The sequence below is a fragment of the Mesoplodon densirostris genome, chromosome 1, assembly GCF_025265405.1.
Source record: "Mesoplodon densirostris isolate mMesDen1 chromosome 1, mMesDen1 primary haplotype, whole genome shotgun sequence".
NCBI lineage: Eukaryota > Metazoa > Chordata > Mammalia > Artiodactyla > Ziphiidae > Mesoplodon > Mesoplodon densirostris.
In genome coordinates, this window is record NC_082661.1 from 175578650 (window position 1) to 175602464 (window position 23815).

General features: G+C 37.5%; 1 protein-coding gene across 3 annotated transcripts in view; it reads right to left on the minus strand.

Annotated features, from left to right (window-relative positions):
* Positions 1-23815, minus strand: part of ADK (adenosine kinase) — a 514633-nt gene that overhangs the window by 449684 nt on the left and 41134 nt on the right. For all 3 annotated transcript variants that reach the window (XM_060111660.1, XM_060111662.1, XM_060111661.1), the window contains exons 2-3: positions 19279-19353; positions 642-695 (exon numbers count right to left, since the gene is read on the minus strand). In XM_060111660.1, coding sequence (XP_059967643.1) covers positions 642-695; positions 19279-19353 — 129 coding nt within the window. The remainder of the gene's footprint in view (positions 1-641; positions 696-19278; positions 19354-23815) is intronic.

Sequence of the window (23815 nt, forward strand, 5' to 3'; positions counted from 1 at the left end):
CCACCAGGGAAGTCCCTGAGATGAATTTTTAAAACTCCCAAGTCTGTAATTTTTAACTAAAAACCTCACAGTTCCTGTGAGGTAGTAATCTTTTTAGATACTACCACAGGGCAGAAAAATAGCAACAGAGATATCCCAGAATCATGTATACAGCTATCCTACCCGAAAGATAGGATCCTACAAACATTACAATTTTTTAAAGGAACAAAATTTTATTTATATTTAAAGTGTTTTACCTTGTGCTAAACAAAGTTAGGCATTTATTTTTTCATAAGACAAACAAAATCATATTTCTCCACCTTAAGCACAGGGTGGAAGTCAACTAAGCAAGAGCCAAAATTAACAATGACAATTTAACATTTTATCTGGGGAAAGAAGATGAAATGACCTATTTCCGAATATGCCCTTAGTCTAGAGGATGGGATACAATACTCCATATACTAATGTGTGCATAGGAACAATTATTTCTTGTGTTAACCTTATGCAGTATAAATTATCCTAATCCTACGAGGATTAAGATCATAATATTGATTACATCTTTATATTTTATACCCCACAGAATTTTAAAAATCAGATTTTTTACATGCATCTACTCCATAGACAGAGTAAATTATGTACAGCCTAGGGTTTAACGCACTTACAGTTCCTTGTGTTTCTCTTCAGCCAAGATTTGGTCATTCAGTTTAAGAGAATACCTGTTAACACAGAAACAAAAATATACTGGTCATATAAACATATGTTTGCCTCATGGACATCTGACTGTGATATCAACATACAGCCAGTTGACCCCTATCAAATAAACACTACTACACTGTTAACAGGTCTCTATCTTAATTGATAAAACATTTAAAACTGCCTAAGTTCTTTTTTTTTTAGTATTTATTTAGGATGCACCGGGTCTTAGTTGAGGCACATGGGACCTTCACTGCAGTATCTTCTAGCTGCAGCATGCAGACTTCTTAGTTGCGGCATGCATACGGGATCTAGTTCCCTAACTAGGGATCGAACCCAGGCCCCCTGCACTGGGAGCATGGATACTCACTGGACCACCAGGGAAGTCCCCCAAAGTGCCTAAGTTCTTTGATGGTCTATTAGTCACTTCCACAGACACCACCTCAAGAACTAAAGGGAGATGAACTTGATCATGCTTTAAAAATATGAGCTTTCTTCAATATTCTTCTGTAGTGAATCATCTATGTTACTTTCACCCAGCAGTTCAAAATTCAAGAGACTACTACAATGCTAAGTATTTAACAGTTCACAAAACAATATGAAGTTATTCTTTTATTAAATACATAGCAAACATCTATGTGTAGCAGACTATGTACTAGGTAGTGAGACATATGAGGAAAAGTTTTGGAGTTCCTGACTAAACCATTTACTAGCTTAATGACCACAGCCAATTCTCTCACCTCTTTAAGTCTAAGTTTCCCTGGCTATAAAATAGAGGCTACCATAAATATTAGAACAGGGATTTTCCAATATCATATATTTATACTATTGAAGGTAAACAGACTCTCTGAGGAGTACACAGAAATAGATAAACAACAATGGACAGGTCTTCAATTTCCGCTTGTATTCATTCCTTTCCTAAAACTAATCAGCCTGACAATGGATCAGAGGTCTAAACGGAGAGGTCATCCAAATTCTCCTTACTTGACTCCACTTCCACAAGTCTTTACTCACTTTATAAAAAGAATGGCATACCCCTTGTCCATCCTGAATGAAACCGTACTGCATTGCCTAGGTATAAAAATCTCTGAAGTGGGCTTCCCCGGTGGCGCAGTGGTTGAGAGTCCGCCTGCCGATGCAGGGGACGCGGTTTCGTGCCCCGGTCCGCGAAGATCCCACATGCCGCAGAGCGGCTGGGCCCATCAGCCATGGCCGCTGAGCCTGCGCGTCCGGAGCCTGTGCTCCGCAACAGGAGAGGCCACAACAGTGAGAGGCCTGCGTACCGCAGGAAAAAAAAAAATCTCTGAAGTATTAAACAAGGAATGATTCATAATATTTTGTCTGCAAACCTTCTTTACTTAAAGTACTACAAACTGACTATAGGGCTTCCTGTTCTATACATTATTACTGTAAAGAATGAAGATATAAATTAAAAATGAGTAATTGTGATAGGATGTTCTATTTTCAGATATATTATAGAATGGGGCAGAAGTTGGTTACAATTTTCATTTTAAAAGTTCATCATTTCTAGCCCATGTTCATCATCAAAGAATACATTACTTTTCAGGGAGAGTTCTGTGAAGCAAAGCTCAGAGAGTTTCTAAAAAGAACAAGAAAGACAGTTCTTCCAAGCAACACACTTTTTTTTTTTTTTTGCGGTACGCGGGACTCTCACTGTTGTGGCCTCTCCCGTTGCGAAGCACAGGCTCCAGACGCTCAGGCTCAGCGGCCATGGCTCACGGGCCCAGCCGCTCTGCGGCATATGGGATCTTCCCGGACCGGGGCATGAACCTGCGTCCCCTGCATCGGCAGGCGGACTCTCAACCACTGCGCCACCAGGCAAGCCCCAAGCAACACACTTTTAAAACAAGTCTCCTTGTCTTCCATTTATCTACCAAGGATTAAATATCAAACATGGTTGTCACAGGAACACAAATCAAATCATTTATTTGAACTGAAAAATAAAGTCAGACTTCTTATATCATGAAAGTCAATCTGATTGTTTTGACAATGAAAGAACAGTTTTGCCAACAAGGTTCCAAGGCAGACAATGGCTTTAAACTGAATAAATGGCTTTGGTTAAAACATGTTTAAGGCACCTGATAAAAACATCGTATCAAAAAAATATCCTTTTGACATAGGTATACTGAAGTTAACAATATTTAGCTTTTCTCAATAGCTCCTGAACAATGCCTATAAGTAAAACACTAATAGATATAATTACTACCTCATATAATTATATTAAGAAGACTTAATAAAGCCTTTTTTGGTATACATCCCGGAACTGCATGTCTCTAATGACTCTAATGACCCTGGCAAGTCAGGTGGTTTCTAGTCTTTGCTTTCAACGAAACTGAAGAAGGACTTAATCAAATTACCAGCTGACAGATAAATAAAAATAATTTTGATGATAAATCATTTGATGACAGAAGAGTTCAAATAACTGAGTGACAACTACTGAAACAAAACTGTGCATTACCATTCAATTAATTATGTAAACAAATTGCTCAGAATTTACACCTCTTAAAGAAAAAAGTGGGAAATAAAATAGATGCTGACCATTGTCTTATTGCAGCATTGAGTATTATTTACCTATAAAAGGTTGAATTAATTGAAAAACAATGAAGATCAGCTTCACCCATCTCATTCAAACATGCATTTCCAATAACTTATTTTCTTGTTTAATAATGATTTAACATTTTAATACATTTATGTTGTTTTACTAACTATATGCTAATTACAATTTAAAAACTAGGAAATTTTTTTTAAACTTGACTTCACATATATATATGTTGCAGAGACATACAATAGGGTGATCAATATGCACGAAAGGCTTTCACGCATAAAAATATATTGCCTTCATAATGTATGCATAGTATATTACATGCAAAACATAATCCATGCATAAAAATACACCACATAAGGATAAAATCTGGTGGGGAAAAGTGTAATAGAGATATGAATTTAAACAGAGAAAGGAATATAAATTTTTTAAATGTTTAAAAAGAGGCTGTTTGTGTCTTTTTATAAATGAATAATGGTAGCTATCAAACCACAATGGTATTTAGCATCCACTAAGAGTGATTTATCAGTTTTATTTAACATTACAATATAAAAATCATAAATATTAACTTAATGAATGAGGAAGTACTTGTTCATCAAAACATTTTTATGGAAGTTAAAAAGTTTTCAACCAGTGGATTTGATGATATCTATGTCTTAGCAAGTGCCTGGTACATACAAAATAGGAACTCAATCAATGTTACTTTCCTTCTTTCTCTAGCTGGTTAGTAAAAGAGAAAGAACAAACATTTCTTGCCCTTAAGGACCTCACAATTCAGTAGACAAATCAGAATAAAAGTAACTGCTCATAGTGTGATAAGTATTACAATAAAGTTAAGTACAATTTATAATGTTTATTATAATAAAGAAAAGAGGGAGTAATAAGTCTCCTTCATAAGAGAGTCAAAAAACGGACAGCTTTTATCTGTTGCCCAACTTTCTCTTCCTCTTCTATTTCATCTCTTCTTTGCTCCTTCCCCATGAACAACCTTCCCTTTTAAAGTCTGAGGACAAGAATTTGAAGGGAATAGTGAAGGTGGCCCATAAAAAAGATCCATAGTATAGACAAGAAGCAGACTAGGATAGCCTAACTGTGATCAAATCACCCAAAGGGAAATTCTACTCTCCAGATTCACAGAGTACATATTCAGGTCCTCGACAATAAATTTGCAAGATCCATTTTGCACTATCCTCCAGGCAAATTAGTTCTCTAACCCCAAACTTCAAAATGTTCAGTCTTCCCATAGTATTTCTTTCTCTGATCTGATTTTCCCCTGCCCCAAACCAGGGAATTTTCCATTAGATCTCAATAACCTTTACATTTCTTCATCTTTGCTGCTTTTTATCAATTTTATCTTGCTTATCTCTTCCTTGACTCTTGCACCCTTCTTCTTAAGAACCTGACCTATACATATACTACCCAGAATCAGGCAGACTGCTAGGTTTGAGGACACAGTTATATACTAAAAGGACTGCCTCAAATTTATTTCAGAAGTAGGCAAGATATAAATTAGAATTATAAATGTAAAAGTAAATACATCATCAGGTCCATAATTCTTACTAATGAAATGGAGCTATTTCTCACTGAAACATTTAATGTTAATGTTTGTTTGTTAAATGTTTGCTTAAATGTGGGGCTATAATTATATGTAGTTCTTATTTTCATGTAATGTATGCTGTTCTGCTAACTTAACTGCTGTTGGCAGAAAAAAAAGATACACAGCCTTTTGAATCTATTACATTTAACTTATTCTCTGAGTATTCAGTTTTAAATTAATAAACGTCAAAAGGAAAATTCAACTTAGTAGGAAGTAGAAAGTAGAGCGCTATACTTCAACTTTCTACTACATCTTTTCCAAAATAATACAAAGCACAGATTATTTTTTAGTTGGGTTTTGTTTCCTAAAAACATGATTAAACAGATGTTCTGCTTTTATATCCATTTCTTGATTCAAACATGAACATAGTCCCTAAAAAAGCCAGAGACAGCAAAATGGTATAGTGGTAGTTCTCAACCTTTTTTCTACCTGAATTTACCAGAGGGAAAAGAAATACACACCAATCAGCAGAAAATGAGGAAGCAGGAGAGAGCACAGGGAAGGGCCCTATTTACCCTGCCTCTCCACAAAGAGAGCCTCTGAGTCAATGAAACTATATTAGATTGAAAGTCTAAGACCTGTGTCATTGTCCTGATTCTGCCATTAAGTAGACAAGCCATTTAATTTCTCTAAAGAGGATAAAACTACCTATGTGACAGGATTGCTATGTGGATCAAAAAAGATAATACTTCAGGGGGCTCCCCTGGTGGCGGTGCAGTGGTTAAGAATCTGTCTGCCAATGCAGGGGAAACGGGTTCGATCCCTGGTCTGGGAAGATCCCACATGCCGTGGAGCAACTAAGTCCATGTGCCACAACTACTGAGCCTGTGTGCCACAACTACTGAAGCCCGCGCCCCTAGAGCCTGTGCTCCGCAAGAAGAGAAGCCACTCCAATGAGAAACCCACATACTGCAACGAAGAGTAGCCCCCACTCGTCACAACTAGAGAAAGACCCCGGGCGACAACGAAGAGCCAACACAGCCAAAGATAAATAAAATAAACAAATTAAAAAAAAAAAAGATAATACTTGAAAAGGGCCCAGCACATTATTTAACAGGTATAAAGGCTCACCCCTCTCCCTTTCTTGGAATGCCTCCACCTCTACCAAATGAATAATTAAATTAGCTCAAAAATAGATTGGGGGGGTGTTAAAATGTTTCACTTGTTTTGAAACAACTGCAAAACTACAAATTTCCATTAGGGAAACATCACACAGTTATATACAAGGATGTCAACTAGAGCATAATTTATGGAAAAGTAAAACTGTTAAACTATTACACCATCCAAAAAGTACCCAACTGCATCAGTAAATTATAGTTCAACCATGGGGAAATGGTTCAATATTGTTTTTAAAAAAAAAAAAAAGGAGAGGGACTTTCCTAGTGGTCCAGTGGGTAAGACTCCATGCTCCCAGGGCAGGGGGCCCAGGTTTGATCCCTGGTCGGGAAACTAGATCTTGCACACATGCTGCAACTAAGAGTTTGCATGCCGCAAGTAAGAAGTCTGCGTGCCACAACTAAAAAAAAAAAAAAAAAAAGAAAATCCTGGAACTTCCCTGGTGGCGCAGTGGTTAAGAATCCACCTGCCGGGCCTCCCTGGTGGCGCAGTGGTTGAGAGTCCGCCTGCCGATGCAGGGGATACGGGTTCGTGCCCCGGTCTGGGAGGATCCCATATGCCGCGGAGCGGCTGGGCCCGTGAGCCATGGCCGCTGGGCCTGCGCATCCGGAGCCTGTGCTCCGCAACGGGAGAGGCCACAACAGTGAGAGGCCCGCATACCGCAAAAAGAAAAAAAAAAAAAAAAAAAAAGAGTCCACCTGCCAATGCAAGGGACACGGGCTCGATCCCTGGTCCGGGAAGATCCCACATGCCGCAGAGCAACTAAGCCTGTGAGCCACAACTACTGAAGCCCGCAGCCTAGAGCCCGTGCTCCACAGCAAGAGAAGCCACTGCAATGAGAAGCCCGCGCACCGACGAAGAGTAGCCTCCACTCACTGAAACAAGAGAAAGCCCATGAGCAGCAACGAAGACCCAACGCAGCCAAAAATAATAAAATAAACAAATTTACAAAAAAAAAATCCTGCAGGCCACAACTAAGACCCAGCGCGGCCAGAATGAATGAATAAATGAATGAATGAATGATTTTTTTAAAAAAAGAAAAAGATTGCAATATACTCCCCAAAAGAATTGGAAACATATATATCAAAATATTATATATCTTGCATATGATTTTTATTTTTTTCTTTTTGTTTTTAAAATGTACATAATAAGGATATTATTTTGAAATTAGAAAAACTATATTAAAAACAATTACATACAACACTTTAGAATGTGGTTATGATACTCATCCGGATACAGTTTCCACTTAAACTTTTCAACCAATGAACTTGTAAGCCTCCAAAGATTACATGAAAACTTTTCTTGAACAAAAAAATTTTAATAAATTTAATTTAAATACTGTATTATATAAATATTGACAGCAACAGGTGACAAGTAAGTAGGAAGAAGGGAAGTGGGAAGGGAGGGAGAAGGAGGGGGAGAGGGGACACAGGAGGAGGGGAGAGGAGAAGGAGGAGAAATACTTCCCTCAACCCTGTCTGAGCTATTTAAGGAAGACACTCTTGAAGCAAAGAAAGAATAAAATCCAATAATGGCATTCCTACCATGGGCAATGGGAAAATGGTATTATTATTTAGGTTTATAATTAAGTATCAGAACACATAAATTAAATGTATTAATATATTATAGATAACTATTGAGATATGCTAGAACAACAGTAGTGTACAACTAACAGTAATAAAACAAAGTTTGGCCTTTTGTAAGAGAATGAAACAGACACTATTTATTCAAATGTGTTCTTTCCCTGAAGATTAGCATAACTTAGAATTTCAGGCTCAGAAAGGTCCTTGAAGAGACTGTGAAGTCCAGAACAGCCCAGTCATAAATGAAATGCCCTACCAATGTCACAGATAGTAATGTCAAGCTAAGACTTGCTATATAGCAGGATGATAATAAAATATTCCATAAATACTTGCAACTAAGATTGCCCTGTGAGAATTAAATGAGTAAAATTCTAGAAATCTACAAATATTACCATATAAACCAAAGAACCCTAATGGTTCCTGTTAAGTTTTATAAAGTTGACAGAATTAATCATACAGATGGTGTGGATATAGTGAGATTTTAAACAACGTAACATGTTTAAATGGCTCTTGCAATTGTAAAATAAAAGTTGATTCAAACATACTAGAGGGACTTCCCTGGTGGTCCAGTGGATAAGACTCCACACTCCCAATGCAGGGGCCCTGGTCTGATCCCTGATAGGGGAACTAGATCCTGCATGCGTGCTACAACTAAGAGGTTGCATGGTGCAACTAACAAGTTCACATGCCACAACTAAAGATCCCACATGCCGCAACGAAGATCCCGCATGGTGCAACTAAGACCCAGTGCAGCCAAAATAAATAAATATTTTTTTATAAAAACATATTAGAGGGAATTCCCTGGCAGTCCAGTGGTTAGGACTCTGTGCTTTCACTGCCTGGGGGCCAGGTTCAATCCGTGGTCAGGGAACTAAGATCCCGCAAGGTGCGCGGTGCGGCCAAAAAAAAGCAAATTAAAAAAAAAAAAACATATTAGAAAGCACAGAGAACTATATTCAATATCTTGTGATAAACCATAATGGAAAAGAATATTAAAAAAGGAAGGTATATATATGTATAACTGAATCACTTTACTGTACAACAGTAATTAACACAACATTGTAAATCAACTATACTTCAATTTAAAAAAATACAAAAAAAACAGAAAGGAAGAAAAAGGAGATCAAAAGTGTTAATCCACTAATCTTTCAGCTTTCACTAAAGCTGAAATTTAAGAAGCTTATAAAGAAACAGACTAAGAGTAAACCATGGGGGGCTTCCCTCGGGGGCTTCCCTCATGGCACACTGGTTAAGAATCCGCCTGCCAATGCAGGGGATGTGGGTTCGAGCTCTGGTCCAGGAAGATCCCACATGCCGTGGAGCAACTAGGCCTATGCGCCACAACCACTGAGCCTGTGCTCTAGAGCCTGCGAGCCACAGTTACTGAAGCCTGTGCACCTAGAGCCCATGCTCTGCAACAAGAGAAGCCACCGCAATGAGAAGCCCGCGCACCGCAACTAAAGAAAGCCCTTGGGAAGCAACAAAGACCCAAGGCAGCCAAAAATTAATTAACTAATTAATTAATTTTTTAAAAAGAGTAAACCATGGGGTTTGAATGCAAATAACAGCAATAAGTTACAAGGTTTATGAAAATAATATTTTAAATTCTTATTAAAAAACTAAGGGGCTTCCCTGGTGGCGTAGTGGTTGAGAGTCCGTCTGCCGATGCAGGGGACACGGGTTCGTGCCCCAGTCCGGGGAAATCCCACATGCCGCGGAGCGACTGGGCCCGTGAGCCACGGCCGCTGAGCCTGCGCATCCGGAGCCTGTGCTCCGCAACGGGAGAGGCCACAACAGTGAGAGGCCCGCATACCGCAAAAAAAAAAAAAAAAAAAAAAAAAAAAAAAAAAAAAACTAGATGAGGGGGCTTCCCTGGTGGCGCAGTGGTTGAGAGTCCGCCTGCCGATGCAGGGGACACGGGCTCGTGCCCCGGTCTGGGAAGATCCCACATGCCGCAGAGCGGCTGGGCCCGTGAGCCATGGCCGCTGAGCCTGCACGTCCAGAGCCTGTGCTCCGCAACGGGAGAGGCCACAACAGTGAGAGTCCCGCGTACCGCAAAAAAAAAAAAAAAAAGACTGCAGCTTCCATCTAGGGAAAATTACACTATTATTCTCTCTCAAGTCACTCGCAATAGGGCAAACAGCTGCCACGTTTTTAGGACACTCTGAGATTTATGAAGTGAGGCCCTCACTCCAACAGCACTTCAGAAACTGAGGCCAGCCAACAGTATCAACGAGCTTGGAGGCCACAGTTGAGCCTTGAAATGATTGCCACCCTGGCCAACAGACTGACTACAACTTTATCAGAGACCCTAAGCCAGAACCACCCAGCGATGCCACACTCTCAAATTCCTGACCCTCAGAAACTGTGTGAAAGACTAAATGTTTGTTACTTTAAGCAGCCAAGTTTTGTGGTTATGTATTACATAGCAATAGATAACTATTATTACATAGCAACAGATAACTTCATTAAACCTTTGAGAAAAAAAAACTCATAAAAGCAATTAAGGATTGTTACAAAAATATTAAATTGTATAATAGAATTTTGAAATAAAAGTACCCACCCTAGCCAACCCACCCTCCCATGACCGCTGGAGTTTAGAACATATCCTTCCAGACTTTTTCTTATTCCTTTGCAAATAAACAGAATAAGCTTTTTTAATGTCTTACCCTTAAATGAGAACAGACAGCCAAAGATCACCTAATATTGGAGGAAAGTCTCCACCATGAAGGAGAAAGGCCACAATAAACAACCAGAAAAGAGCAATCCACAGGGAACAAAGATAAAGCAGGAAAGAAAAGACATTCAAAAACCAAACAAAACCAACTCTAATTAATACACTTAGACAGACAAGGGGAAAAAATGCATCCGTAACACAAGAACAAAATGTTACATAATGATAATTTACTAATACCAAGGTCAAAAAAAAATTCTAAAAGCTTCTATAGAGAAAAAACTGGTGATATAAAGAGATCTATTAGATGCTGGAAGACAATGGCACATGCCTTCAAAATTCTCAAAGAAAACTCTATACTAACCAATCAATAAGACGTGAGGGGAAAAAAATTTAAAAGATCATCAGACATATACAAAGATTCAAAAAATTACCTTACATATGCTTATGCACTCTTTCTCTGATGGATATGCTATACACACACACACACATACACCCACAGAAAACCAATAAAGAAGATATGAGATAAAGGAAGACTGCTGTTTAAAAGGAAAAGAAAGGAAAAGAAAAAAAAAGACAAGTCTAGCAACACAACCAGTTCAGTTTGGAGCACAAAGATGGAGAATTGAAGAAGGGAGGTCACCAGAGGAAAAGAGGTTGATAGACTTACTGATTCTGAGGAGGAGGGGTAGAGGGGAGAATGCTTATTAGGCACATGACAGACTTAATAGACTGGCTATTGAAAATTTGAATAAGTGTATAGAAAATAGTGCAAATGAACACAAGATGCAATAAGTCACTGAAAGAAAGAAAAAGTTTTATAAGTAATCAAAGTGTACAATTCTGTTCACAATGATTACTGATCTGGTTTTTTAAATTTTATTTATTTTATTAATTAATTTTTTATTGGCATAGAGTTGATTTACAATGTTGTGTTATTTTCCACTGTACAGCAAAGTGAGTCAGTTATACATATATATATATATATCTCCACTCTTTTTCAGATTCTATTACAATATAGGTCATTACAGAGTACTAAGTAGAATTCCCTACGCTATACAGTAGATTCTTACTAGTTATCTATTTTATATATAGTAGTGTATATATGTCAATCCCAATCTCCCAATTTATCCCTTCCCCCACCCCTTTCCCCCTTGGTAACCATAGTTTGTTTTCTACATCTGTGACTCAATTTCTGTTTTGTAAATAGGTTCATTTGTACCATTTTTTATATTTGTTTTAATGTAATATAACAAAATGGGGAAGATGAAGAAGAGGAAATGGTGTGAGTGAAAGAGAGCTAAATCCTTAGGTATCATAACAGAGACTATATATAATATCGAAATAGCTAGAGAGATAGACCTCAGAAAGCCCTAAGCTTAGGACGGCTAGGTGGATGGGTATTCATGAGACATTAACCTCCAATTCACCTATTCTCCCAGTAAGCATTCAGGAATGCACAGGGGTTCTGACAAGTAACTAGAACCTGGTTAGCAAGGACAAAAGTAATCAGAGACCCTCCAACAATTAAAAAAAAAAAAATCAAGAGAGTGTATAAATCCTGTTGAGAATTGCAAAAGCAAAGTTCTCAGAAGGTCAGAGGGAATCCTCTCCACCATCACCCAGTAACAAGATTTGGTCATCTATTCTCCCCAGTGACTTGAAGACCAAGTGTGCCCCTCCACACAGTGCTATTGTATCCTCTATTCTGGAATCCTTCCTAATGGAATCATGTTCTTGTATCCTTTCCTTACATTAAAGGAACTTTTGTCCTTTGCCTCTCCAATCAATGACCCTTATGAAAAATCACACAAACACTAGCATATTGTTTAGAAATAGGCAGATACCAGGAAAAAACAGCTAATAGAATTTAAAATCTTCTGGAAAAACAGCACTTATGCAGAATGGGGTAAAAGCAAGGGGAAAGATAGAAGATGCGGCAAAGAACTGATTTTTTCCTTAAAAACCTTCAGTACTAGCTTACTTTTTAACTAGTACTAGTTTTACAATAATTATTTTTTAATTGAAAAGGCCAAGTACTTTTTTAAAAAAAAATCAGAATCACAAAAACAAATACTTTATAAGAATTTTAACAGTTAATTCATTTTTATAGTGTAAGATAATAATAAGTATATATTTAATTCATTTGTTATAGTACCTAGCAAATTATTCCTGGATAATTTATTTTTACACAGTGCAAATATAAAACACTCATCCAAACATGGTCTAAAACGTAAGTTAAACATAGTCTGTTGAAATGATAAGGAACACTTTCAAGTTTATTTTGGAAGAAATGGTCAGGAATATAAGAAAGAGAATGCTCTACTTTTTATGATTAGAGTTCAAAAACGTGCCTTTTATCTCCAAGTACGGATTTCAAAAGTCAGTTTTACTGATTAAAACCCTCATAAAATTAAAAAAATAAGACTTCAGCTGGCCATTTAGGATCAGCTGCTAGTGAAACAAAGAAGCTATTTGAGTTCCCAATAGTGTCAGCACACAGCTGTCACATCATAATCACTCTGATCATATTTGCATGAACCTTTAAAAACATAGTGTACAGTGAGAAAAAGCTAATTTCCTAAGACTACACAGAATATTATCCCATAAACACAAACATATACAATATCTCTCTGGGTTATACGTAGATGTCTGGGGCATGTTCATCAAAACAGTTTAACACTGGTTACACGTCATAAAATTTGAATTTTTTAAATTTCTCTTTGTATTTTTATATGCTATTAGAATTTTAAAACAGTGACAATCAATTAGTTGATTTCCTGGACAAAACATCTCACACTAAGCAAACAAAGGAGTTCTAACTTTAAACGCATAAATTCATGTCAATTGATTCTATTTTGTTTTATTTATAAAGCTTTCCTGACGTGTAACTGACATACAATACATCTTACATATTTAAAGTATACAATTTGATAAGTTTTGATACATGTATATGCTCATGAAATCATTATACAATCAAGGTAATGAACACACTCCTAAAAGCTCTGTCCTGTCTCTCTGTAATCTCTCCTTCCCGCCTTGTAATCTCTCCTTCCTGCCCTCCACCACACCCTGGCACATGCACAGGAAACCAATGATCTGCTTTCTGTCACTATAAATTGAATTCCCTACAATCTCAATATAAATGGAATGATACAGTATGTATTCTTTTTTGTCTGGCTTCTTTCAATGAACACAATTATTCTGAGTTTCATCCAAACAATGCTCTGTTACTTTTTTATTTCTGACTAAAATTCTAATGTATGGGTAAACAATCTGTTTAATGATTCACCTGTTGACAGACATTTAGATAACTTTCAGGTTCTAGCTATTAAAAACAAAAATCACCATAACATTAGTGGAACACATCTTTGTATGGACACACGTTTTCACTTCTCTTGGGTAAATACCTAAGAATGAAATGGTTGGATCAAATAGATGTGTGTTTAACTTTTTAAACTGAAATTCAGTGCAGCATTTTAACTCCCCATGAGAAGAAAGTTGTAGTTGCTCCATTATCTAGCCAACATTTGGTATGCTCTGTTTTAAAATTTTAGCCATTCTAACAAATGTGTGGTAGTACTTCACTGTATCTTTAATTTACATTTCCCTAATAATGAAAGAGACTGAGTACCTTTCCATGTGGTTATCTGCCATCCATATATCTTTGGTGAATGTTCAAATCCCTTGCCCATTTTTTTATTGGGTTGTTTCTTTTCTGATTGAGTTTTGAGAGTTCATTATGTATTCTGACCGGTAGTCCTTTATCAGACATATGCTTTGCAAAGATTTTCTCCAAACCTGTGGTTTGTCCTTTAATTCTTATAACAGTATCTTTCCAGTAGTAAAAATTTTCATTTTGAAAAGGTCCAGCTTATCAATTTTTCTTTTATAGGACATACTTCTGGTGTTCTATATTTAAGAAATTCTGGTTTAAACCACAGTCACAAAGATTTCCTCCTATATTATCATCCAGAAGTGTTATACTTTTAGGCTTGACATTTAGTTCTATCAGTTAATTTTGTATATGGTACAAAATACAGATCCAAATTCATTTTTATGCATGTTGATATCCAATTGTTCCAGCACTATTTGTTGAAAAGATAATCCTTTCTCCACTGAACTGCCTTGCACCTTTGTCAAAAATCAGTCGTCCAGGGACTTACTTGCCTAGTGGCACAGTGGTTAAGAATCCGCCTGCCAAAGCGGGACACGGGTTCGAGCCCTGGTCCAGGAAGATCCCACATGACGCTGAGCAACTAAGCCCTTGCGCCACAACTAATGCGCCTGCGCTCTAGAGCCTGCAAGCCACAACTACTGAGCCTGTGTGCCACAACAACTGAAGCCTGTGCTCCGCAACGAGAAGCCACGGCAATAAGAAGCCCATGCACCGCAGCGAAGAGTAGCCCCCCCTCGCTGTGACTAGAGAAAGCCCACGCGCAGCAACAAAGACACAACGTAGCCAAAATTAATTAATTAATTAATTAATTTGAAAAAAATCAGTTGTCCATTTCTGTGTGGGTCTATTTCTGGACTTTCTATTCTATGCCATCAAACTTTACACTGATATCGCTGTTTTGATTACTGTAGCTTTATAATAATTCTAGAAATCAGGTAGTAGCTTTTTTTGTAGATTCCATCAGTTATTCTACATAAATGATCATGCCTTTTGGAAATAAAAACAGTTTATTCCTTCCTTTGCAACCTGGATGTCTTTTACTTCTTCTTGCCTGATTGTCCTGAACAGAATCTTCAGTACCACTGTATACATTTTGAAGTGGTGAGAGCGGACATCCTTGAATTGTTTCTGATCTTAGGGGAAAGCATGCAGACTTTCACCATTAGGAATTATGTTATTAGTAGGCTTTTCCCTAACCTAAATTTTATGAGGTTAAAGGAGTTCCCTTCTATTCTAAGAATGCTATAAAAAACTTTATCAAGAATAGATAGTAGGGCTTCCCTGGTGGCGCAGTGGTTGAGAGTCCGCCTGCCGATGCAGGGGACACGGGTTCGTGCCCCGGTCTGGGAGGATCCCGCATGCCGCCGAGTGGCTGGGCCCGTGAGCCATGGCCGCTAGGCCTGCGTGTCTGGAGCCTGTGCTCCGCAGCGGGAGGGGCCACAACGGTGAGAGGCCCGTGTACCGCAAAAAAAAAAAAGAATAGATAGTAGTTTTGGCAAATGGTTTTTCTATCTATTGAGATGACAATGTGATTTTTCTTTCTTTAGTTTGTTAATAGAGTTAAGTGCTCTAATTACATTCCAAATGTTACACCTACTCTACATTCTTAGTATACTATTTAATTCTGAAAAAAGGGATAAATACAGTGATACTAGTATTAAGTATGTTTAGTGATTTTCAATCTTCACTACCACTTTGTATTCAAAGTTGGTAAGACAATTATAGATAGCTAACAGAATGAAAACATATCAATCTTTATTAAAATAAAAAATATAGTTAAACAGAAGTTAGAAAGTAGAAAGTTAAAAGAGTAGAAGTTAGAGTCAGGAGTTAAAGTAGAAGGTTAACAGGACTTAAAAGGAGTGAAGTAGCAGATGGAAGAATAGAGGCACTTCTAATTCTATATAATGAGAAGTCTAAAGATTCTATTGAAAGTTGATACAATAAAATATTTTAATGTGTGAATATTATATCATTTAAAAGTACAAGGTAATCAGAAGTAAAACCATTAACATAATTGTATGCAGGAGTGTTTCTGATTAGCAAAGTAGATTTTATTGATTGATTGATTGATTGATTGATTGATTGATTGCGGTACGTGGGCCTCTCACTGTCGTGGCCTCTCCCGTTGCGGAGCACAGGCTCCGGATGCACAGGCTCAGCGGCCATGGCTCACGGGCCCAGCCGCTCCGCGGCATGTGGGATCTTCCCAGACCGGGGCACAAACCCGTGTCCCCTGCATTGGCAGGCGGACTCTCAACCACTGCGCCACCAGGGAAGCCCGCAAAGTATATTTTAAAAAATTGTATCTGAATTTCTTAGGATAAGACACATTCTCCAGTTTGTCCCTGGCACTTCAACCTATTTCCTATTATATTACAATAGGGCAAATTTACACATTTATAAATTCTTGCCCGATCCTTTGACACTTGAATTTATACAGATAAAGAGTTATAAAGATAATCTCCAAGACATTAAAAAACAGAATTTGTTAAAAATGGTTATCCCCCCAAATCAGTTGTATTTCTATGTATTAGCATGAACAATCCAAAAATGAAATTAAGAAAACAATTCCATTTACAGTAGCATCAAAAATAATGAACTACTTAGGATTAAATTTAACCAAGGAAATGCGAGACTTCTAAACTTAAAACTACTAAACACTGTTGAAACAACTTAAAGAAAGACATCTCCTGTTCATGAATTGGAAGACTTAATATTGTTAAAATGCTTCTATAACTGATCTACAGATTCAGTGCAATCCCATTCCAAATTCCAACTGCCTTTTTTACAGGAATGGACAAGCTGATCCTAAAATTAACATGGAATTGCAAGGGACTCTGAATAGCCAAAACAACCTTAAAAGACAACAACAAAGTTGGAGGGCTCACACTCACTGACTTCAAAACTTACTACAAACTTACTACAAATCTACAGTAATCAAAACAGTGTAGTACTGGAATAAGGACAAGCATACAGACTTATGGAATAGAACTGAGAAGCCAGAAATTAACCCAAACACCTATGGTCAACGGATTTTTAAGACGGCCAAGAACACTCAATGGGGAAAAGAAAACTCTCTTCAACAAATGATGCGGGGACAACTAGACTTCCACAAAAATGAAGTGCAAAAAAATGAAGTGAACCCGGGCCTCCCTGGTGGCGCAGTGGTTGAGAGTCCGCCTGCCGATGCAGGGGATACGGGTTCGTGCCCCGGTCTGGGAGGATCCCATATGCCGCGGAGCGGTTGGGCCCGTGAGCCATGGCCGCTGGGCCTGCGCGTCCGGAGCCTGTGCTCCGCAACGGGAGAGGCCACAACAGTGAGAGGCCCACATACCGCAAAAAAGAAAAAAAAAAAAAAAAAAATGAAGTGAACCCTTACCACACATCTGATATAAAAATTAACTCAAAATGGATCAAAGCCCTAAATTTAAGAGCTAAAACTAAAACTCCTAGAAGAAAACATAGGCATAAATCATTGTGACCTTAGATTTAGCAACAGATTTTCAGATATGACAGCAAAAGCACAGCAACAGAAGAAAAAATAAACTGGACTTCATCAAAATTTAAAACTTACACATTAAAGGATACTCTCAAGAAAGTCAAAATAACCCACAGAATAGGAGAAATTGTTTGCAAATCATAAATCTATTTAGGGTCTAGTATTAAGAATATATAAAGAATTCTTACAACCACAACAAAAAACAAATTAAAAAATGGGTGAAGAACACACATTTTTCCAAAGATATACAAATGGCCAATAAGCACATGAAAAGATGCTCAGCATCATTAGTAATTAGAAAAATGTAAATCAAAACCACAATATTACTTTACACCCACTAGGATGGCTATAATTTTATTTTTTCTCCTTTTTTTTTCCTCACCATGCCACGTGGCATGTGGGATCTTAGTTCCCCAACCAGGGATCGAACCCATGACCCCTGCAATGAAAGCACAGAGTCTTAACCACTGGACCACCAGGGAAGTCCCAGGATGGCTATAATTTTAAAAAGGGAAAAGACCACGGCACGTTTTGGTGAGGATATGCTTCTTTAAAAAGCTAAACACAGAATTACCATCTGACTTAGCAATTCCACTCCAATATATATACCCAAAAGAAATGAAAATATATACCCATGCAAAAACTTGTACATGAACGTTCACAGCAGCTTTCTTCATAATAGCCAAAAACCAAAACAATCCAAGTATCCATCAAACAATGGCTCTACCAACTGATGAATGCATAAACGAACTGCGGTGTATACAAACAATGGAGTATTATTCTGCCTTAAAAGGAATGAAGTACTGATACATGCTACAACATGGATTAGAGAGGGCAGGAAGAATATGTAGGACACCATGTATCCATTCAAACATCCATCCACCATTCAAACACCATGTATCTCCACTATTTCCCCCTAATAATAACTTCTGATGATACATGGAAGAGCACTGAAAAACATCATGTTAAGTAAAATAAACCAGACACAAAAGGCCACATATTGTATGTCTCCACTTATATGAAATAAAATATCCAGAATAGGCAAATCCATGGAGACGAAAACAGACTGGTAGCTCCCAGAAGATTGGGGAGAGGTAGGGAGGGCAGGTGGGAATACTGAAATGACCACTTAACGGCTACAAGTTTCTTTTTGGGGTGATGAAATGTCCTGGAGTTAAGATAGTGGTGACGGTTGTACAACACTGCAAATGTCCTAGCAGTCACTGAATCATACACTCTAAAATAGTTAAAATTATGATTTAATTTTAAGTAAATTTTATCTCCATAATATTTTTTTAAAAGTGGTTGCCCCTGGGCAAAGACCTCGGGGTGTTCAAGGGGAAGGGGATCTTAATTTCTCATTATTAAATATTTTTTGTATTTTTTTTTCCTTGCACCAAATCATCACAGACAGATAAATAAACACAAAATGATTTCTCAGCTAAATTAACAACATCAAAAGTTATTATTAGGGGGAAATAGTGGAGATTCATGGTGTTTGAATTAAGTCCTACATATTCTTCTTGCCCTCTCTAATCCTATTCCTTCTCCCATATGTTATGGCATCACTATAGATTTAGTTCATTGACAGTAATTTTAAAATGTGGAAATTAAATCATTAGGTAATTCACATACTTCTTCCTTGCAAAGAGTAAAAAAATAAATTTCAAGTGAAAGTAGCAACAGGAATGAACAAATGTACCTAAGTTTTCCCAGGGAAAACTGCGGTCAATTACTCAATAAATAATAATGGTGCACTTGCTATTATCAGATTTAAATTTCCTGAATTTTCCTCCAATTGAAGATGTTAAACAGTAAATTCAATTCTAAAATTTTCAGCTTTTCTTTAGATGTAAGTTTCACATAGTACATACGAAGAACTTAATACTTACTTATCAAGGAAATCCTTATCCACCACAGCAGTGATGTCAAGAAGAGGATTTCCCATTCCAAAGAGAATATTTTCACTAAAAAAAACACAAAATACAGTACAAGTTAGAAATAAATACTTCTGAAAGTAAGGTGATGTGTAAAATGCACAAATATAAAAATAAATATTTTCACTTTACCTTGGAAATAAACTTAACATACTAGTTTATTAAACCTCTGATTTGCCTATGACATGTAGGACAACATTTTAGAGGAAGCACAAAGCCATTTAGAAAAGAGAATGACTTTTAAATTGGATGAAATAAAACATAACAAGAGAAGAAACCAGATCATGTTATTTTTTTCCACAATATTTAACAGCTAAAGACTAAAGCTAATTAAATTCAATTTTTTTAAGGTCTATCACAATAAAGTTTTATACTCAACAAACATGATAGATATTTAACTCTCTCTAGACAGTAAAATACTGAACTAATGAAAGTTTATTAGGGAGCATACAGCAAGTCCTGGAGGAATCCAGACAACAGCCTTACCCTTCAAAAACTGAATGACTGGAGTGGGACCTTCACAATGGGTATCATAGATAGTGTAATTTTCAATTACATTTAACAGACTTTGAGGGAGTCTGTTTTCCCATAACTGATTACAATACGGCTCAAAACTGAGGGAAAGATAGAACTCCACCACAACTGATACCAACTGACAGCAAGAAATGGACTAGAGGCCATAGCTGGGTCAGCCTCAATGAGGGCCATTCTTCTAGTTTATGCAATAAAATTTGCCTCTGTGCAATTTCCCATTGCTATCTAGTTTGCTCAAGCTCTCTTCCAGTTGCCTCCATACCAGTTACCATCCTCACCATTTGGAGATTATTAGTAATATCAATAGGACTGATACCCAAAAGTTTCTTTAGGAAAACGAGGTATAGCCTACAATTATAGTGTAAAATGATTTAGAAGATTGAATTACAATCTCTTATTAAAATCACAGATTGGGCAACTATGGCTGAATATGCAATTAAGAGAAATTTGTCCCTTTTTCTATTTAAAGAAAAATGATGGGGGAGGGATAAAAGACAAGGCATTTATTTATTCACACGGGCATTTGTAATCAAAATAAAAGTCTAATATAAAAAGAAAATAAGTGCTTAGAAAATGAAGGATCAACAGGCAGATACAGTAAAACGTGACCATCATTTCATTAGGGACTTCTCTGCCTGATTTGTGTTATTAGTCAAACAATAAAAACTCTTAGAACTTGTTTATTTTTCTTTAAAAAAGCACAGGGGAGCTGCTTGGTTGTTTCTTTTTATTCACACTTTTTAAGTGTTCAGTTCAATATATAGAGTAATGTAACCACCACCAAAATCAAAATATGAAACATTTCCATCATCACAAAAAAATATCCTTCTGTCCCCATGTCAGTCTCTCCACTGCCAACTGGTCCCCTCTTGGTTTTTTGTTTGTTTGTTTGTTTGTTTGTTTGTGGTACGCGGGCCTCTCACTGTTGTGGCCTCTCCCGTTGCGGAGCACAGGCTCTGGACGCGCAGGCTCAGCGGCCATGGCTCATGGGCCCAGCCACTCCGCGGCATGTGGGATCCTCCCAGACCGGGGCATGAACCCATGTCCCCTGCATCGGCAGGCGGACTCTCAACCACTGCGCCTCCAGGGAAGCCCCCCTCTTGGTTTTAAGGAATGTACCTGTGATATTTCTTTTTAAGAAGTCAGTCCTTTGCACATCTCCTGCATTCTCAAAATAGTTCATAACACTCTATTTGAAAATTTATTAAAAATAACATTACCAAATTAATTCAACCTCTCTGGGCCTATGGTTTCTACAAAGAATTATGGGGGGAAATGAGCACCCTGAATCACAATAACCATGTTTAAACTCATTCCTAAACTTATTTGTCCAACAAAACCTTTGCTTATGAACAAAAATGGACAAGAATGTGTAAAAGGTGATTCAGAGCTCCGTGTGTAAAGGATAAAAGAGGAAGAACTTATACACTGATTACTGTTCCTCACTGCAAGAAGTACACAGCATGGGCCCTGATGAGAGATGCTGTTAAGTTGGAATTGTCCAGAGCCTGTGTGGAATCTGTTGCAGCAACAGTGGCTAAGGTAAGAGGTGGGGACAATAAAATTTAAAATAGCAGATAAAAGGTGTCTTCAAACAGTAAGTTAAGTAAAAACTACACAATTATTTCCAAAAGCAAATAAGTTTAAACTACTCACGTCGCTTTCCTCTCCATCACTGTACGTAAATGAGAAACTATTATATGATTTCATTCTAATATGACAAATTAACTTTGTTAAAAACACTAATTCATATCTAGGAATAAACCTACCTAAGGAGACAAAAGACCTGTATGCAGAAAATTATAAGACACTGATGAAAGAAATTAAAGATGATACAAATAGATGGAGAGATATACCATGCTCCTGGATTGGAAGAATCAATATTGTGAAAATGACTCTACTACCCAAAGCAATCTACAGATTCAATGCAATCCCTATCAAACTACCACTGGCATTTTTCACAGAACTAGAACAAAAAATTTCAAAATTTGTTGGGAAAAACAAAAGACCCCGAATAGCCAAAGCAATCTTGAGAACGAAAAACGGAGCTGGAGGAATCAGGCTCCCTGACTTCAGACTATACTACAAAGCTACAGTAATCAAGACAGTGTGGTACTGGCATAAAAACAGAAAGATAGATCAATGGAACAGGATAGAAAGCCCAGAGATAAACCCACGCACATATGGTCAACTTATCTTTGATAAAGGAGGCAGGAATGTACAGTGGAGAAAGGACAGCCTCTTCAATAAGTGGTGCTGGGAAAACTGGACAGGGACATGTAAAAGTATGAGATTAGATCATTCCCTAACACCATACACAAAAATAAGCTCAAAATGGATTAAAGACCTAAATGTAAGGCCAGAAACTATCAAACTCTTAGAGGAAAACATAGGCAGAACACTCTATGACATAAATCACAGCAAGATCCTTTTGGACCCACCTCCTAGAGAAATGGAAATAAAAACAAAGATAAACAAATGGGACCTAATGAAACTTCAAAGCTTTTGCACAGCAAAGGAAACCATAAACAAGACCAAAAGACAACCCTCAGAATGGGAGAAAATATTTGCAAATGAAGCAACTGACAAAGGGTTAATCTCCAAAATTTATAAACAGCTCATGCAGCTCAATAGCAAAAAAACAAACAACCCAATCCAAAAATGGGCAGAAGACTTAAATAGGCATTTCGCCAAAGAAGATATACAGACTGCCAACAAACACATGAAAGAATGCTCAACATCATTAATCATTAGAGAAATGCAAATCAAAACTACAGTGAGATATCATCTCACACCAGTCAGAATGGGCATCATCAAAAAATCTAGAAACAATAAATGCTGGAGAGGGTGTGGAGAAAAGGGAACACTCTTGCACTGCTGGTGGGAATGTAAATTGATACAGCCACTATGGAGAACAGTATGGAGGTTCCTTAAAAAACTAAAAATAGAACTACCATATGAGCCAGCAATCCCACTACTAGGCATATACCCTGAGAAAACCATAATTCAAAAAGAGACATGTACCAAAATGTTCATTGCAGCTCTATTCACAATAGCCCGGAGCTGGAAACAACCTAAATGTCCATCATCGGATGAATGGATAAAGAAGATGTGGCACATATATACAATGGAGTATTACTCAGCCATAAAAAGAAACGAAAATGAGCTATTTGTAATGAGGTGGATAGACCTAGAGTCTGTCATACAGAGTGAAGTAAGTCAGAAAGAGAAAGACAAATACCGTATGCTAACACATATATATGGAATTTAAAAAAAAAATGTCATGAAGAACCTAGGGGTAAAACGGGAATAAAGACACAGACCTACTTGAGAATGGACTTGAGGATATGGGGAGGGGGAAGTGTAAACTGTGACAAAGCGAAAGAGAGGCATGGACATGTATACACTACCAAACGTGAGGTAGATAGATAGTGGGAAGCAGCCGCAGAGCACGGGGAGATCAGCTCGGCGCTTTGTGACTGCCTGGAGGGGTGGGATGGGGAGGGTGGGAGGGAGGGAGATGCATGAGGGAAGGGATGTGGGAACGGATGTATATGTATGACTGATTCACTTTGTTATAAAGCAAAAACTAATAAAAAAAATTTAAAAAAAAAAAACACTAATTCTTCAAAATGGTTAGTTTCCTAAATACAAACTAGTGTCCACGTCAGTAAATACTGTATCACCCTTCTTAAACAATGAAGATACTATTTAAGTAAGCATTTACTTTGAACTTGTCCTATTAGATGCGAACAAGATGGGGCTGGTCTATGGCCAAAAACTATGACTAACCCATACTAGGATTATTATTTTGTTCCAAATGTTAGCAATGTCTTTTTCCTGGAATGGATGCTAGGATGAAAGATTCTGAATGACTTTTTCTTTCTTTCTTTTTTTTTTTTTTGGTCAGTAATTGTGAAGTGTCTCATAATTCAGGCTCCATCCAACATAAACCTAT